The sequence below is a fragment of the Nycticebus coucang genome, chromosome 16, assembly GCF_027406575.1.
Source record: "Nycticebus coucang isolate mNycCou1 chromosome 16, mNycCou1.pri, whole genome shotgun sequence".
Taxonomy (NCBI): Eukaryota; Metazoa; Chordata; class Mammalia; order Primates; family Lorisidae; genus Nycticebus; species Nycticebus coucang.
In genome coordinates, this window is record NC_069795.1 from 77,407,802 (window position 1) to 77,425,903 (window position 18,102).

General features: G+C 36.3%; 1 protein-coding gene across 22 annotated transcripts in view; it reads right to left on the minus strand.

The window, feature by feature from the left end:
• DLG1 (discs large MAGUK scaffold protein 1) overlaps positions 1-18,102 on the minus strand; it is a 354,406-nt gene that overhangs the window by 84,269 nt on the left and 252,035 nt on the right. For all 22 annotated transcript variants that reach the window (XM_053565047.1, XM_053565043.1, XM_053565042.1 and 19 more), the window contains 2 exons: positions 17,445-17,562; positions 13,544-13,700 (listed from right to left, as the gene is read on the minus strand). In XM_053565047.1, coding sequence (XP_053421022.1) covers positions 13,544-13,700; positions 17,445-17,562 — 275 coding nt within the window. The remainder of the gene's footprint in view (positions 1-13,543; positions 13,701-17,444; positions 17,563-18,102) is intronic.

Consider the following 18,102-nt stretch of genomic DNA (forward strand, 5'->3'; position numbering starts at 1 on the left):
GGCTTAAGTTCATGTTTTACATACAGAAAGGTGGTTGTTCTATTTTTTCGTCTTATCCTTTTTTTTTTTTTTTTTTGTGAGGTAGAGTCTTGCTCTTGTCCTAAGGTGCATTGGTGTCACTGTAGCTCACTATATCCTCAAACTCCCAGGCTCATGTGATCCTTCCCTTCTCTATTGAACTGACTTGGCTATTTCATCTTATTTAAGAAATTTGTCTAATCCAACTTCTTTTTTTTTTTTTTTTAATGCAGTTCATGGCCAGGGCTGGGTTTGAATCTGCCACCTCTGGCATATGGGGCCGGTGACCTACTCCTTTGAGCCACAGGTGCCACCCGTCTGATCCAACTTTAATAAGATTTTCTTGAATGTTTACTTTTGGATATTTAGTTTTATGATCCACTTGAAGTTAGTTTTTGTATATGGTATGAGGTAAGGACTTAGATAATTCTTCTTTTTCTTTTTTCTACTTATTCTACAAATTACAGAAAGGGGTGTTTAAATCTCCAACTATGATTGCAGATTTGTTTCTCTCCTTAGTTCTAACAATTTTTATTCCATGGGTTTTGAAAGGGTTATTAGGTATATACACAGGATTGTTATGTCTTCTTGATGAAATGATGCTTTTATAATTATGAAATATGTCTAATTGCATTGTCTTAAGTTCAATTTCCTCTCATATTAGTACAGTAGCTTTGGTATACTCTAATTTTATACTCTTCAGATATACTCTAATTTTTTTTTACTTATAACACATTTGTCCATATATTTAAAGTTAATTTCTCATAAATAGTATATAGTTGAATCTTGCTTTTTTGAACCCAGCTGACAGTTTCTGCATTTTTATTAGTAACACTTACTATAAGGTAATTATTTATATGGTAGGGTTTCAATCTCACATCTTGATATTGCTTTTTATTTGCCTATCTGTTCTTCCTTTCCTTTGTGTGAAACATACTTTTTCATATTCCATGTGATCTCCTATACTGATTTTGAAAAATTATAACTCTTACAGTACTTTTAGTGCTCCAGCTAGGTTATACCTACGTGATATGTAACTATAAGTTGTTCTAACAGTCTTCTTACCCCCAAATTTATATTACTTCACTAATTGTATAGGAAACAACTATATAATTTCCTTCTTTCTTTTCCATGTATGCTCTGGAGGTCTTCTATTTTAGTTCTATCTATGTTAGAATACCCTAAACACACTGTTATTTTTTCTGTTTTCAACAGCCAATTGTCCTACAATATGTAAACTTTTTCTTAAAAATAAAAAAAAAAACAGATCTTTTGTATTTGTCCAGCTTATATACCCCTTCTGTTTTTCTTAATTCCCTTCTGCAGATTCAGGGTTCCATCTGGTATAATGTCTCTTTAATGTGAACAATTTCTTTAGTATTTCCTATAGGTCAGCAGAGATGATTTCTCCATGTAACTATTTCTTTGGAAATATCTTTATTTTGGGTGGTGCCTGTGGCTCAAAGGAGGAGGCCGCTGGCCCCATATGCCAAAGGTGGCGGGTTCAAACCCAGTCCCAACCAAAAACCGCAAAAAAAAAAAAGAAAGAAAATGTCTTTATTTCATCTTAATTTCTGATGAATTTCAGTGTGTATAGGAGTCTACACTGACCTTTCTTTCAGTACTTTGAAAATATTCAATTGCACTATGCCTTCTACTGTTTCTACTGAGAAGTCAGCAGTATTGTATTATTGTTCCTCTGTATGTAAAGTGTTCCTCTTATCCTTGCTTTTAAGATATGCTCTTTAGTGCAGGTTTCTAATATGCTGATGATGATGTATCTAAGTTTGGTTTTCTGTGTATGTATCCTGCCTGGGTTTGCTGAGCTTCACAGATGTGTGGGTCGATATTGTTAACTGGTTTGGAAAAGTTCTTTTTCACAGATACTGGATGCTCGGGCTTGTCTTTTCCTCCTAATCTTTATCATCCCCTAGCCTGAAACTTCAATTTGGAAATTTTCTTTGAAGTTCAGTGATTCTTTTCTAATTCCAGTGTCTTATTAAGATTTTCAAATAAAATTTTTATTTCTGATAGATTTTCCATTGATAGAAATTCTATGTAATTAATTTTTTGTAGTTCTGTGTCTTTGTTAGAATTCTCTATCTCCTTATTCACATTGTCTACCTTTCCTGCTGGATCCTTAGCCTTTTTATCATCATCATCACCATTTTATTACAATTAAAGTCTTTTCTGATATATCCAATGTTTGGGCCTTCTCTTAATTTACTTCTATTGACTGCTTTCTGTCACTGCAACAAGTTATTTTCTTCCTACTTAGCATATTTTCCAATTTTTAATTATAAAATAGACATTTTGGGTAAAATAACAGTAGAGTGAGAGGCAAATACTACTTCTGGAATAGGGAATAATCCATATGTCTGGCCTGTAGAGTCAGAAGTTATATCAATATACATACAACTGGATTTATATACTACAACTGGATTTAGCTGTAGCTTTAATTAGGCTTAGTTTAAAATATTTTGAGAGTAGGATCAAGACAGAGATCTCATGTTTTGTAGCTGAGCCACCAACTTATTTATTCATTTATTAATTATTAAATGATAGCTGTGTACACTAATGCAATCATGGGGCACCATACACTGATTTTATATACCATTTTACATATTTTCATCACACTGGTTAATATAGCCTTCTTGGCATTGTCTTAGTTATTGTGTTAAGACATTTATATTCTACATTTAGTAAGTTTCACACATACCCTTGTAAGATGCACCCTAAGTGTGGTCCCACCAATTACGCTCCCTTCACCCATCCTCCCCCCTCCCCTCCCCTCCCTTTCCCTCTTCCCCATATTCTTAGGCTATAATGGGGTTACAGCTTTCATATGAAAGCTATAAATTAGTTTCATAGTAGGGCTCAGTACATTGGATACTTTTTCTCCATTCTTGAGATACTTTACCAAGAAGAATATGTTCCAGCTCTATCCATGTAAACATGAAAGAGGTAAAGTCTCCATCTTTTATTAAGGCTGCATAATATTCCATGGTCTACATATACCATAATTTATTAATCCATTCGTGGGCTGATGGGCATTTGGGCTTCTTCCATGACTTAGCAACTATGAATTGGGCTGCAATAAACATTCTGGTATAAATATATTTGTTACAATGTGATTTTTGGTGTTCTGGGTATATACCTGGTAGAGGAATTGTAGGATTGAGTGGCAGATCTATTTTTAGATCTCTAAGTGCTGTCCAAACATCTTTCCAAAAGGAATGTATTAGTTTGCATTCCCACCAGCAGTGTAGAAGTGTTCCACTTTTCTCTACATCCATGCCAACACCTCTGGTCTTGGAATTTTGTGATATGGGCTAATCTTACTAGAGTTAGATGATACCGCAAAGTAGTTTCGATTTGCATTTTTCTGATGATTAAGGATGATGAGCATTTTTTCATATGTCTGTAGGTCGTGCACCTGTCTTCTTCAGAGAATTTTCTATTCAAGTCCCTTGCCCATCCTGAGATGGGATCAGTTGTTCTTTTCTTGCTAATTAATATGTTTGAGTTCTCTGTGGATTCTGGTTATTAAGCCTTTGTCAGAGACATAACTTGCAAATATTTTCTCCCATTCTGAGGGCTGTCTGCTTGCTTTACTTACTGTGTTATTGGCAGTGCAGAAGCTTTTTAGTTTGATCAGGTCCCAGTAGTTTATTTTTGATGCTGTTTTAATTGCTGGAGGGTGGGCAGTCCTCCTCATAAAATATTAGCCCAGGCCAATTTCTTCAACAGTTTTCCCTGCACTTTCTTCTAGTATTTTTATAGTTTTATGTCTTAATTTTAAATCTTTTATTGAGAGTCCACTGAGAGTCTATTTTAGTTAATGGTGAAAGGTGAAAGGTGTGGGTCTAATTTCAGTCTTCTACAGGTCACTGGCCAGTTTACCCAGCACCATTTGTTAAATAGGGAATCTTTTCCCCACTGAATGTTTTTAATTGGCTTGTTAAAGATCAAATAATGGTAAATAGCTGGGTTCATCTCTTGGTTCTCTATTCTGTTCCAGACATGTACTTCTTTGTTCTTGTGCCAGTACCATGCTGTTTTGATTACTATCGATTTACAGTGTAGTCTGAGGTCTGGTAGCGTGACTCCTCCTGCTTTGTTTTTATTTCTGAGTAATGTCTTGTCTATTCAAGGTTTTTTCTGATTCCATATGAAACAAAGTATTATTTTTTTGAGATCTTTAAAGTATGACAGTGGAGCTTTAATAGGGATTGCATTAAAAGTGTATATTGCTTTGGGTAGTATGGACATTTTAACAATGTTGATTCTTCCCAGCCATGTTCATGGTATGTTCATGGTATGTTTTTCCATTTGTTAACATTTTCAGCTATTTCTTCCCTTACAGTTTCATAGTTCTGTTTATAGAGATCTTTCACGTCCTTTGTTAAACTCCCAAATATTTCATCTTCTTTGGCACTACTGTGAACAGAATAGAGTTCCTGACTGTTTTTTTCAGTTTGACTATTGTTCGTATATATAAAGGCCACCGATTTATGAATGTTGATTTTGTAACCTGAGACGCTGCTGTATTTCTTGATCACTTCTAAGAGTTTTGTAGTAGAATTCCTGGTGTTTTCCAGATATACAATCATATCATCTGTAAAGACTGAAAGTTTGATCTCTTCTGACTCTATTCTATACGAATACCCTTGATTGTCTTTTCTTCCCTAATTGCGATGGCTAAAATTTCCATTACAATGTTAAAGAGCAGTGGAGACAATGGGCAACCTTGCCTGGTTCCTGATCTGAGTGGAAATGACTCCAATTTAACTCCATTCAATAGGATATTGGCTGTGGGTTTGCTATAGATGGCCTCTATCAGTTTAAGAAACGTTCCTTCTATACCAATTTTCTTAAGTGTTCTGATCATGAAGGGATGCTAGATGCTATCAAAAGCTCTTTCTGAATCAACTGAGAGAATCATATGGTCTTTGTTTTTTAATTTGTTTATGTGCTGAATGATATTTATAGATTTACATATATTAAACCAGCCTTGAGACCCTGGGATAAAACCCACTTGGTCATGACATATAATTTGTTTTATGTGTTGCTGGATTCTGTTTGTTAGGATCTTATTGAATATTTTTGCATCAATATTTATTAGTGATATTGGTCTATAATTTTCTTTTCTTGTTGGGTCATTTCCTGGTTTGGGGATCAAGGTGATGTTTGAATCATAGATGTGTTGGGTAGTATTACTTCTTTTTCTGTATTTTGGAAAAGGTTTAGTGATATAGGTACTAGTTCCTTTTTAAAGGTTTGGTAGAATTCTGACATGAAGCCATCTGGTCCCGGGCTTTTCTTTTTAGGGAGATTTTGTATAGTTGATGCTATTTCAGAACTTGATATAGGCCTGTTCAACATTTCCACTTGATTCTGGCTAAATCTTGGAAGGAGATGTGCTTCCAAGTATTGGTCAATTTTCTTCAGATTTTCATATTTCCGAGAATAAAGTTTCTTGTAATATTCATTAAGGATTTTTTGAATTTCTGAGTAGTCTGTTGTTATTTCATATTTACCATTTCTGATTGATGAAAGTAGAGATTTTACTCTTTTTTTTTTCTGGTTAGGTTAGCCAAAAGTTTATCTATTCTATTGACTTTTTAAAAAAAAAAAACAACTTTTTGAGTTATTGATGTGTTGCATAATCCTTTTGTTTTCAATTTAATTTAATTCTGCTCTAATTTGGTTATTTCCTTTCTCTTATTGGGTTTGGGATTGGAATGTTCTTCCTTTTCCAGTTGCTTGAGATGCCCCATTACGTTGTTAACTTCCTTTTTTTCCATTCCATTTAGGAAGGCTTGCAGTGCTATAAATTTCCCTCTTAGGACTGCCTTTGCGGTATCCCAAAGGTTCTGATAATTTGTGTCTTCATTGTCGTTTTGTTCCAAAATTTGGTAATTTCCTTCTTAATCTCGTCTATGACCCAGCTATCATTCAGCGTAAGGTTATTTAACTTCCATGTTTTTGTATGAGTATGCAGATTCCTGTTGTTACTGAGTTCAACTTTTACTCCGTGGTAGTCCAAGGAGATGCAAGGAATAATTTCTATTCCTTTAAATTTACTGAGGTTAGACTTGTAACCTAACATGTGATAGATTTTGGAGTATGTTTCGTGGGCTGATGAGAAGAATGTGTATTCAGTTTTGTTGGGATGAATGTTCTGTAGATGTCTGTTAAATCTAAATGTTGAATGGTTAATTATAAATCTAAAATTTCCTTGCTTAGCTTCTTATTGGAGGATGTATCCAACACTGCCAAAGGAGTGTTAAAATCTCTGACTATTATGGAGCTGGAGGAAATCATGTTGCTCATGTCTGTTAGAGTTTCTCTTAAAAATTGAGGTGCATTCTGGTTGGGTGCATAAATTAGTAATAATTGAAATCGCCTCATATTGAGTATTACCCTTAACAAATATGAACTGACCTTATTTTTGTTGGTTTAAAAGCCTATTGTATCTGCAAATAGAATTGCAACACCTGCTTTTTTCTGATTTCCATTTGCCTGAAATATAGATGACCATCCCTTCACCCTGAGTCTATATTTATCTTTTAAGGTAAGATGAGATTATTGTATGCAGCAGATATCTGGCCTGAGTTTTTGTATCCATTCAGCCAACCTGTGCCTCTTTAGAGGACAATTTAAGCCATTCACATTAATGGAGAATATTGATGAGCCTGGTAGAATTTTGGGTATTGAGTTTTTCAAAAGTTCAGTGGACATTTTTAATCCTTTCGTCACTGTGGAAGTTGGAGTTTGATCAAAAGTTTCTGAGTGAGTTTATTTATGTGGTAGAGGATTGTGCTCGTCATTATGGAGGATAGGTCTGAGAATATCCTGGAGAGCTGGTTTAGCTATGGCAAATTTCTTCAACATGTCAATATCATTAAAGTATTTAATTTCTCCATCATAAATGAAACTCAGTTTAGCTGGATACAGGATCCTAGGTTGACAGTTTTGTTTTAGGAGATTAAAAGTTGATAATCACCTTCTTCTGGCTTGAAAGGTTTCAGCAGAGAGATCTGCAGTCATTCTAATATTCTTCCCTTTGTAGGTTATGGTTTTGTTACGTCTAGCTGCTTTCAGAATTTTCTCCTTCATATTAATTAGTGAAGTTAATTATGATGTGCCTGGGGGATGTCTTACTGGGTTGAGTCATGCTGGGGTTCTGAAACTGTCTGCTATCTGAATTTCAGAATCTCTTGGCATGTCTGGAAAATTCTCTTTCATAATTTCACGGAGAAGAGCCTCTGTGACTTGTGAAGCCACTTCGTTGCTTTCAGGGATTCCTATGAGGCGAATATTAGTTTTCTTCGAATTATCTCAGAGCTCTCTGAGAGAATGATCCATTTTTGTTCTCCATTTCTCTTCCTCCTTGAGAGTTTGGGAGCGTTCAAAATCTATGTCTTCAATGTCAGAAATCCTTTCTTCTGCTTGCCCCACTCTGTTACTGAGGGATTCTACTGCATTTTTCAGATCTTTGAGGGCTACAAATTCTTGTCTAAATGTGTCAAAATTTGTTGATTTTGTCTTTAAATTTGTTGAAATCTTGAGACAACTTTTGAAATGCTCCTTAAATTTCTAATTCTAACTTTGCCTCCATTCTATTAATCTTGTTTGCAATTCAAATTGTGAATTCGATTTCTGACATCTCAGCCATCTGTTTATGAATGAGATCTTAGTTGCATCTGCCATATCTGTCCTTGCGGAGGGGGGCGAGGGGCACATTGATCTACTCTGGTTATTCATGTTACTGGAGTTTTTCCACTGATTCCCCCCAGGATTAATTTACACCATTTGACTAGATGAGCTGATAAAGAGAAGTTGGGTTGGGGGCACCAGGAGTAGTGATTAACCAGCTCTTTGCCCAAAAGCTGAGACTGGTATCTGTACCTTTTCCCCTGGAGTTTTGCTGAGGACCCGTACAGTGCTATGGCCTGAGAAACTGGGGACCTGCTTGGTGTGGTTGGGCTAAGTGGCTCTGTCTTGTTTTCAGCTGGTCTCTGTCTTACCCTAGTGAACTAGTTACTCTGGGATTAAGTCTCAGCTGTGGACAAATACCAGCAATTAAGTCACCCTGCCCCCCACAGGCAACAATTGGTAAAGGAAAATCAAACCTTCACACAACCACACACCAGGGTACCACTTGGCTAGTCCTCGGGTGATTGGCCCAGTTCAAGAGGTCCAAATCAATTGCCTCTGTCAGTACCTGTCTCAGGTGGGAGAGGTCAAAAGGTCTCTGGCAACTCAAATATGACTTGCTGTGGTGCTCTGTGAGATCAGTAGGACCTACCCAGCAAATAGATTAGTCTGGGAAGGTTGATGCTTCCTTCCTCACCTTGCACCTCTGTCACACCCAGTCACTGATAACCCCGCAGGGCTTGACCCAGTTCCCTCCAATGAGCAGATACTCTAGGGGTTGCACCTGCCTGAATCACAGGGGTATTTATGTCTACTCAGCCAGGCCGCTGCTCTCTGCCACTATCCAGCAGGGGGAGGTGAGGCTTGACAACCTCTGGTGCTTAATGGAGGCTTGGGCTGTTCACTCAGTTCTAGCCCCACCCCTGATTGATGTTGGTGACAGCAGAACAACTTTGTAGAATTTGTTTTTGTTCTGGCTCTATTCCCCTGCAGAAGAGACGCTGTTTTGAGTTCACAGAACCTGCAACTCAGGCCCTGTCTGTGCCTCTGCCCAGTCTCCGCTGCATTTTGTACTGGAGCTGCAGTTAGGTGTCAGTTCTAGCCTCTGCCTGCCCTCCTTTGTCTCAGCTAATGATCCCCTGAGGGCCGGGTGCGTCTTAGGCTCAGTAAAGTGGTCCTCTGGGTCAGCCCTGCCCTGGGAAGCTGCAGGCTCTGTGCGTGCGTATTCTAGTCCCCACCCTCTGCCCATGCTGGTACTGCCTCAGGCAAACCCTTTACTCATGAGGCCTGTGTTTCCGTCTCAGATCTGTTCCGCCAGTGAGCCACCAACCTTTTAAACTCTCTGCTCTATAACCTAGCTGCTAGCTTTCTGGATTGATAGTTAAGAGCTCTCTGCTCTCTCTGTTTTGGAAGATCTCTCTCCACACTGCTTTTGAGACTTATCCTACAGCTGATTTTCACAAGTTTTTGCTCAGGGTCTGCCTTGTATTTTGGGATGTTCTGTATGACTGAGGACTGATTCTCTCTCAGTTCTCCTTTGTTGGCCCCTTTCCTCTGAGCTTGGTAGGTAGGTATGCACTTGCTTTGTGGCTTTTCAGAATTTTTATTTGTTTCACTAGTTCACAAGAGGCTATAATATATTGGGTGAAGTTTTGGCTAATACTTCCCTATCCTCTATTTCTCTTCCTTCCACCACACTACCAAAGATGAAAGCTGCCATAGATGTCTTCTCTCCTAGTTACTTTCTGGAAATTAGGTCACTTAGGTCTCTTTGAATCCTCAGTTCTCTGATGGGTTTCTTTTTTCTAAACGTATCTAGATGATTTTGGTTGTTAGGGTAAGAGTGATGGTCTCCTGAGACTTTCTATATTCTTTTTTTTTTTTTTTTTTTGTAGACACAGAGTCTCACTTTACCGCTCTCGGTAGAGTGCCATGATATCACAGGACTCACAGCAACCTCTAGCACTTGGGCTTCCGTGATTCTCCTGCCTCAGCCTCCCAAGCAGCTGGGACTACAGGCGCCTGCCACAACACCCAGCTATTTTTTTGTTGCAGTTCGGCTGGGGCTGGGTTTGAACCTGCCACTCTCAGTATATGGGGCCGGTGCCCTACTCACTGAGCCACAGAGACTTTCTATATTCTAATACTGTAATGAGGCTCTATTTCTGCTTTTCAAATTTGTTCTGATAATAACTGTGTGTGGTACTATTCTTTTTAAATTGTTGTAGGCTTAAATGTGTAAGTGAAGTTGCTGTTTAATTGAACTGCATATTTAAAATTTTCTTGGCCAGGCATGGTGGTGCATGCCTATAATCTTAGCCTTCTGGGAGGCCAAAGATGGGAGGATCCCTTGAGTTTGAGACCAGTCTGAGCAAGAGTGAAATCCTATTTCTAACAAAAACAGGAAAATTAGCTGGATGTTGTGGCAGGCATCTGTAGTCCCATCTACTTCGGAGGCTGAGGCAGGAGGATCAGTTGAACCCCAAAGTATGAGGTTGCTATGAGCTAGGTTAATGTCATAACACTCTAGCCTGGGCAACAGAGTGAGACTGCCTCAAAAAAAATTTTTTTTTCCCTTTTATCTTCTAACATTGTAGTTCTATAATCTTTAATAAAGTATTGCTGCATATATGAATACTCAAGTGCTCAAGAATTATTTTCATTCAAACACCAAGTAGATGTACCATGATCTCAGAACAACTAAAACAAAGGTAGGTTTCTACTTCTTTTGTAAATAATCAGGCATACATCTTTCTGTCCTGGATTCAGTCTATCCTTGAACTAGAAAGGATAATGAAAAGGATTGGATGCAGATGTTGATAGTTTTAAGTAAGTGCAGGGAGGGTCAGATAGTGAGGAAGACTGATCTGAAAACTGTATAAAAGATACAATTTACATTTCTGGAATGCTCTTCCTATCATGGTCCAGTCACATTTATCCTCAGTTTGAGGTGTATTTTCTGACTTTGTTTCTTTATATTGTGTAATTGAAAAGGCTTCTAATGATTTATATTGAGGAAATGATTTAAAATAGTAACACTGAATAGTGCTTGATCCAGGATGTAAGGTTTCCCTCTGTATCTCAAACCCTAAAGTTTCAGAAAGCAATACCTTATATTTTTTAATTACAAACAGAAGAGCATAGCATAATTGAGTGGTTACTGTAAATTCTGTCCATACCATTTTATTAGCTATTATTTGCTACTATAGGCAATTAGCCTAAATTTTACTTTCTCACTGGAAAAATGATAAGAATGATACTCCTGGAGTCTACCACAAGCAATGTAAAATATTTCATTGGAACACTACTCTTCAATCCAGATACCACTGGATTCCCACAAAAAAAGTAAATAAAATACTACTGAGCATAAGCTCACACTGCAAAATTTATTTATTTATTTTTCAGACAGAGTCTCACTCAGTTGCCCTGGGGTTAAGTGCTATGGTGTCATAGCTCACGGCAACCTCAAACTTTTGGGCTCAAGCAATCTCTTATCTCAGTCTACCCAGTAGCCGTGACTATAGGCTCCTGCCACAATGTGCAACTGGTTTTTCTATTTTTAGAAGAGACAGGGTTTTACTTTGGTCAGGCTGGTCTCAAACTCCTGAGCATGGGTGATCCACTGGTTTCAGCCTCCTAGAGTGCTAGGATTACAGAAATGAGCCATTGCACCTGGCCCCCAATCACACTGCAAAATTTAGAACATGAGAAAATAATTTATCATGCAGCATCATAAAATATCATGTATTAGATACCTATGAACTCTAGAAAGTAGAACTTACATATAAAATAAAGCAAGCATGTTTAACAGAAAAACCTAATAATCAAGACTCCATCAAAACCACCAAGGAAGTTAGAAAATAATTTGAAAGAATATTTTTGTAAAAATGATATTATTCCAGAATTGATGAAAAACATGACTTCTCTGATTCAATAAGCACAATGAATCCCAAATAGCATAAATAAAATGCTAGAGATAGACAGAGTTTCATATTTTAGTGAAACTGCAGCATACCAAAGACAGAGATCTTCAAAACAACCAAAGGAAAAAAACCCCCAAATTACCCATAAACAAAAAGAGAACAGACCTTTCTTATAAATAGCAACAAACCAATCAGACAGCATAAAACCGTATCTTCAAAGCACTAAGAGACAAAAGCTGTCAACCTATAATCTAGGATTGAACTAAATTTACAAATGTAGTAAAATAAAGATATTTTTAGCAAAATATAAGAATATTGACCATTAAGAAACCACTCTTGGAATGGGCACCCTGGGTCATGCTTGAAATCCTAGCACTGTGAGAGGCTGAGGCAGGTGGACTGCTTGAGCTCAGGAGCTTGAGAACAGCCTGAGCAAGAGCAAGACCTATCTCTACTAAAAACAGAAAAATCCTCCGGCAAGTGTGGTAACATGTGTCTCTAGTCCCAGCTACTTGGGAGGCTGAGGCAAGAGGCTCTTTTGAGCTGAAGGTTTGAGGTTGCTCTGAGCTATGATGATGCCACAGCATTCCACCCAGGGTGACAAAGTAGACTTTGTGCCCCAAACCCCCAACCAAACAAAAACCCCACTGTTGAAAAAAACAAATCATGAGCTCACAATAAGATGCATCTGGATATTTGAGGGACATTTTTGCTTTTTACTGAGTTCTAATAGTTCTAATAATATTCTCTAATAGGAGGATAGAAGCTAGAAAAACTAAATTTCCTGCAAGCAAGACAGTCCAATACAGTTAACTGTCTAATCCAAATACTTTTGATAGTGATCCACTGAGAAACACAGAAAAAAAAGAAATGAGAAACAATTAGAATGATAAACAAAAAAGCCAATCCAAACCAAAATCATATACCATGTGAGTTAACTGTTAAAAAACAAAAATAAAATGATTAAATATGGGAGTGTACAAATAAAACAGAATTAAAACACTAGAAAGAGCATGATTCAAATTGAAGCTTCCTAAGGCCTTTGTGTCATAGTAGAGCTACAGATTGGTTTGAATCTAAACTTGTGTGGGTAATAACAGCATAAGCACACACAATAAAAAGAAGAGAGAAGATGAGCCAAATATCAAGCAAAAAAGGTCAGAGAGCCACCACATTAATATCAGAAAATACAGAGTCTAGGACAAAAAGAGACTCATTATAATAATATAAAAAATTATATGTTCCTAATAATACATTTTACAAAGACATAAAGAAAAAAAGCTACAAGGACAAACTGCTAAAATAACTACCATTTTGGATAACTTTAAGACCCTTTTAAAAAAATAGATCAAGCAAACAACAGTTTAAAGTATAAAGAAGTATACAAGTAACAAGCTTGAGTTAACAGACACATCGAGAACCTTTGAGTCAACAAATAGAGAATACTTTCTTCAAACACATTTACAAAATGTTAACTTCTTATAGAACATCAAACTATCAAAAGAAAATCTATCATCCAGAGTATGTTCTCTTTTAATACTATAATTCCACAATTAAGTTGTAGAAGGTTCAGAAGATAACTAAGATATATCCATAATTAACTGTATGATATAAAAAATAAAATGACTTTTGCCAGGCACGGTGGCTCATGCCTGTAATCCTAGCACTCTGGGAGGCTAAGGTGGTGGACTGCTTGAGCTTGGGAGTTTGAGACCAGCCTGAGCAAGAGCAAGACCCTGTCTCTATTAAAAACAGCAAAAGGTAGGCAAGATGATCACTTAAGCCCAGGAGTTTGAGGTTACTGTGAGCTATGATGACTTCATGGCACTCTACCCAGGGTGACAGAGTGAGACTGTGTTGAAAATAAAGAAATAAATAAATTGACTTTTAACAATAGGTCATAGTGAAAATAACAAATTATCTTGATTAACGCATCTTACCGATATAATACGATCTCCTTTTCTGAGTTCTCCACTCAGATCAGCAGGTCCTCCAGCCAAGATAAAGGAAATAAATATTCCTTCTCCATCTTCTCCTCCTACAATGTTGAAACCAAGGCCTGTTGAACCACGATGAAGAACGACTTTTCTAGGTTCCCTAAAAATTAAAAAAAAATTTATTTATACCTTGGAAGTTTTATATAAAACTTCATATTTTATCAATGAGAACTACTTATTAACTCTGACATTATCTAACTATAAAGAAAGCTAGATACAATATAAACAGCTTTCTGAAAACAGTGGTATTAAACAGATTCTTTAAACCTAGAGGTTAGGCTTAGAAATCAAAAGGAAAAAAATCGAATTTTATATAAAAGCTAAAAACCTGTGTTATAAAACAAAAATTAAGCTAAAGCAAAAGGGAAAAATAATGTGGAAACTTTAAGAAACATAAAGAGCCCATCAAGAAATATATACACACTCCATGAAAAGTTGTTATACACACTTTATTGCCTATGAAATAGTCACTGCCCCTGCTACTTCTCAAATGTTTAAAAGCAGCTATCCCTTTGTTTTAGAGAAGGTAGCTCTTTCTCCAGTCTCAAAGAGATAAATCATAGCTAACCTAAATGAGTCAGGCCAATCTAATTCTCTTTGGTATGATGAGAGTGTTACTTGTTCTGACCTCTAATAGATGAAGGAAAATTTTACTGTTATTTCCCAGAGAAAGATAGGCCCTAATAAGGATGAATCGCCTTTGCTATCTTTCCCGCCTAAAAAAATTCCTCCAAAAACAAACAAATGATAAAATATCTTTACTGGTTTGGACACAGTGAAATCATCAAGGTGAAATCAAGAGTATACCATAGACACTATGGTTCTAAGATTATTATGTCTTTGAAATTCTCATAACACCAGCAGCAATTTATTTATTTATTACTGCTTTTCTAAGATTCATCTATTTTTTCCCTCATATTTAGAATCCCTGAAGGCTGGGCGTAGTAGCTTATGGCTATAATGCTAGCACTTTAGGAGGCTGAGGCAGGAGGATTGCTTAAGGCCAGAAGCCTGAGACCAGTCTGAACAAGACAGCTAGACCCCATTTCTAAAATACATAAATAAATAAATAAAAAAGTTAGCTGGGAATGGTGGCATGTACCTATCTATAGTCCCAGCTGCTCAGAAGGCTGAGGCAGGAGAATTGCTTGGGCTTAGGCACTGAAGGTTGCAGTGAGCTAGGATGGTGTTATTGTACTCTAGTGCAGGCAAAAGAGTAAGCCCCCCAAAATCTCTGAACTACATCTTACCATTGATAATTTTTTCCAAAATTGCTGGGTGTTACAGGTAGTTGTGTGAAAACCATTCACACGTTCTAGGACTAGGAAACTGTTAGCAGCAGATTATTTTAGATTTGATGAAATACAGGATATCATTTGAGATATTTTAAAAATTTAATCTGATTATTCTAATAAATATTTCAGTAAGCTATTGTCACAAAAGGCTTAACAGAATTAAATATTTTTAAAAATGAATTTTAGGGATCCTTCCACATAGTGTGCAATTAATCTTCTTAACACTTTGTTGTCTCAAAACTTACATGGTATTTTCTAGTCATACAGATGTATTTCATGTTTATCCAACTTTGCTAGCTCACTTACAGGTAGGGTCCACAAAATTGTATTTTCTTGTCAAAAGTAGCAAAACAAAACAATATATTGCATAGGGAAAGAGTTTATGTACACAGTAGATATATACACACACAAATAAAAAGGGAATAATAAAAACAAAATACAGGAAAGCAGTCAATTTAGAGGCAGCAGTATAGGAGAATCAGGGTAGGATAAGGAGTACAGGTTTCACAATATTGGTGATGTTTTATTTCCTATGTTAGATAGTGACTTCATGGTTTAGGGCTTCTATTGTGCTTTAGAATATACGTATACATTAAAATTTTATATCACTAAGTAATGATCTAAAAAATACTATTGCTGAAATCCAATAGTATTTCCCGAGGAAAAGACATTCCAATTTCCAAACAATCAGAAGTACATGAAAAGATAACACTAATAATCATTAGGAAAATATAAATCAAAACCATGAAATACCTTACATGTACGAGGATGGCTATAAAAAAACCCACAAAAACCCAGAAAGTAGCAAGTGTTGATGAGAATGTGGAAAAGCTGAAACTCTCTTACATTTCCAGTGGGAGTGTGATGGTATAGCCATTTAAACTATGGAAAAGAGTTTAGTGGTTCTTCAAAAAGCTAACATAGATTTACCACATGACGCTTAGGTATATACATCCTGAATAACTGAAAGCAGGGACTTGAGCCGATATTTGTTTGCTAATGTTTATCATAGCATTATTCACAATAGCCAAAAGGTGGAAATAACTCAATTGTCCACCAATATATGGATAAACAAAGTGTGTAATATATACACACAATGGAATATTCAGTCATAAAAAAGAATTCTGATACATGCTGCAACATGGATGATTCTTGAAAACATGACAGATCACAAAAGGACAAATATTCTATGGTTCTACTTACATAAAACTGTTTAGAATAGACAAATTCATAGAGACAGAAAATAGATTAGAGGTTATCAGAGGCTGGAAGGACAATAGGATGGAAAGTTATTGCTTAATGGTTATAGGGTCTGTCTGAGGTAATGAAAGGCAGTGATGGTTGCATAAAATTGTAAATGCAATTAATGCCACTGAATTATACACTTAAAAATATTAATAGTTAAGATGTCAAAGTTTATATCATTTATATTTTTCATAATTAAAAAATCGATATAATATACCAAAAATTGTTGATTGGTACACTTTAAATGAGTGAAATTTATGGTATGTGAATTGTATCTCAATAGAGCCGTAAAAATGAATTTCAGAACCATCAAAGTGTTTGTATATTGTGCTTTGTTTGGTAATATGATTGAAAGACTGCTTAGGGATAAATTGTTGAGAACTTCTAATGTTGGGTAAAGATTTTTATACTTCATTATAAAGGAGTGGGCAAAGGAGTGCGATTATCAAAAGGAAGTGATAAGGGTGGCTCCTGTGGCTCAAAGGAGTAGGGTGCCAGCCCCATATGCCAGAGGTGGTGGGTTCAAAACCAGCCCCAGCCAAAAACTGCAAAGAAAAAAAAAAAAAAGGAAGGAAGTGATAAAACACAACGCTTTAAGAAGACAGACTCAGTAATCAACCAACTGATTTTTCATAGAAAAGTACATAGACTTGTGTAATATGTGTAATACTTCAAAATCCAACACAATATTCTAGACAAGAAAGATGAGTGAAGAAGGAGGAGGAACGGTAATTAAGGTGCAAATAAAACTTATTTTTTTAGTTTGTAATATATGCAAAGCGATTAAAGTCTTTATATGCCATTAACTAATTTTTCCTCTTTACTGCCTTAAATAGGCACTATTTGCAAGCAACAAAAATAAACTGCCATGAAAAAATCAGTCTCAGAGCACTGCCTGAAAGCTAATTGTCTTGAATATTCAAATCATAAACAAAAAGGAACACTATTATTTTCTAATTTTTATTCCAAACACAATTACTGAGCATATATGAAGTTTCCAATACTGCAAACTCTTAAAGAAGAGAATAAAAATGGTGAAAAAGTATTTTACATTTATTTAATATAATAATAAGATACTATGTATAGTTTGCTTTCATAATTTAAACAAGTATTTCATAAAAATTATAGCTTTAACATTCAATGTGTGCCAATTAATGTCTTCTTTTATGTTTCTATTATGGCATTATTGTTAGCATTATTTTTGAAACTTGTAATTATTTTTTACTTATCGAACTCCTGATTTGAATGACCAATTAAAGTGTAATTTAATTTATTGTAAGAAGGATGAATGTTAAATTCCTTACCTTGTAAGTTCATCATCTCCGAGCATTGCTTTAGAAACTGGTGAGTATCTAGCTGGTGATGCTGGTGTCTGGCCCAAGTAGGAAGATGAGCTAACATGATTATCAACAGGCTGAGAAGCTTCAAAACAAAGAAAGGTAAAGATACTTCAAAAATAAAACAAGCCATTCAGTATCCCACTTACGCATTGTTAATTTTAAAGTTAATAACGTAACTCATTTCTTTGTATATCAGAACTTGGTAGAGAAGATGATTTGTCAGCTAAAAATATGGATGAGCTGTTTCCAGGTAAAAATTACTTTAGATATTGAGAACACTAAAGAAAACCTAGTCCATTTGGGTTTCTTTGAGAAAATACAACTGAAAAATAGTTTATACTAATTTATTTATGCAGGGAAATCCAGGAAAGAACATTTAAAAGACTGTAATAAGAAAGACTAAGCAGGGTGGCGCCTGTGGCTCAGTGAGTAGGGCGCCGGCCCCATATGCCAAGGGTGGCGGGTTCAAACCCAGCCCCGGCCAAACTGCAACAAAAAAGTAGCCGGGCATTGTGGCGGGCGCCTGTAGTCCCAGCTGCTCGGGAGGCTGAGACAAGAGAATCGCGTAAGCCCAAGAGTTAGAGGTTGCTGTGAGCCGTGTGACACCACGGCACTCTACCCG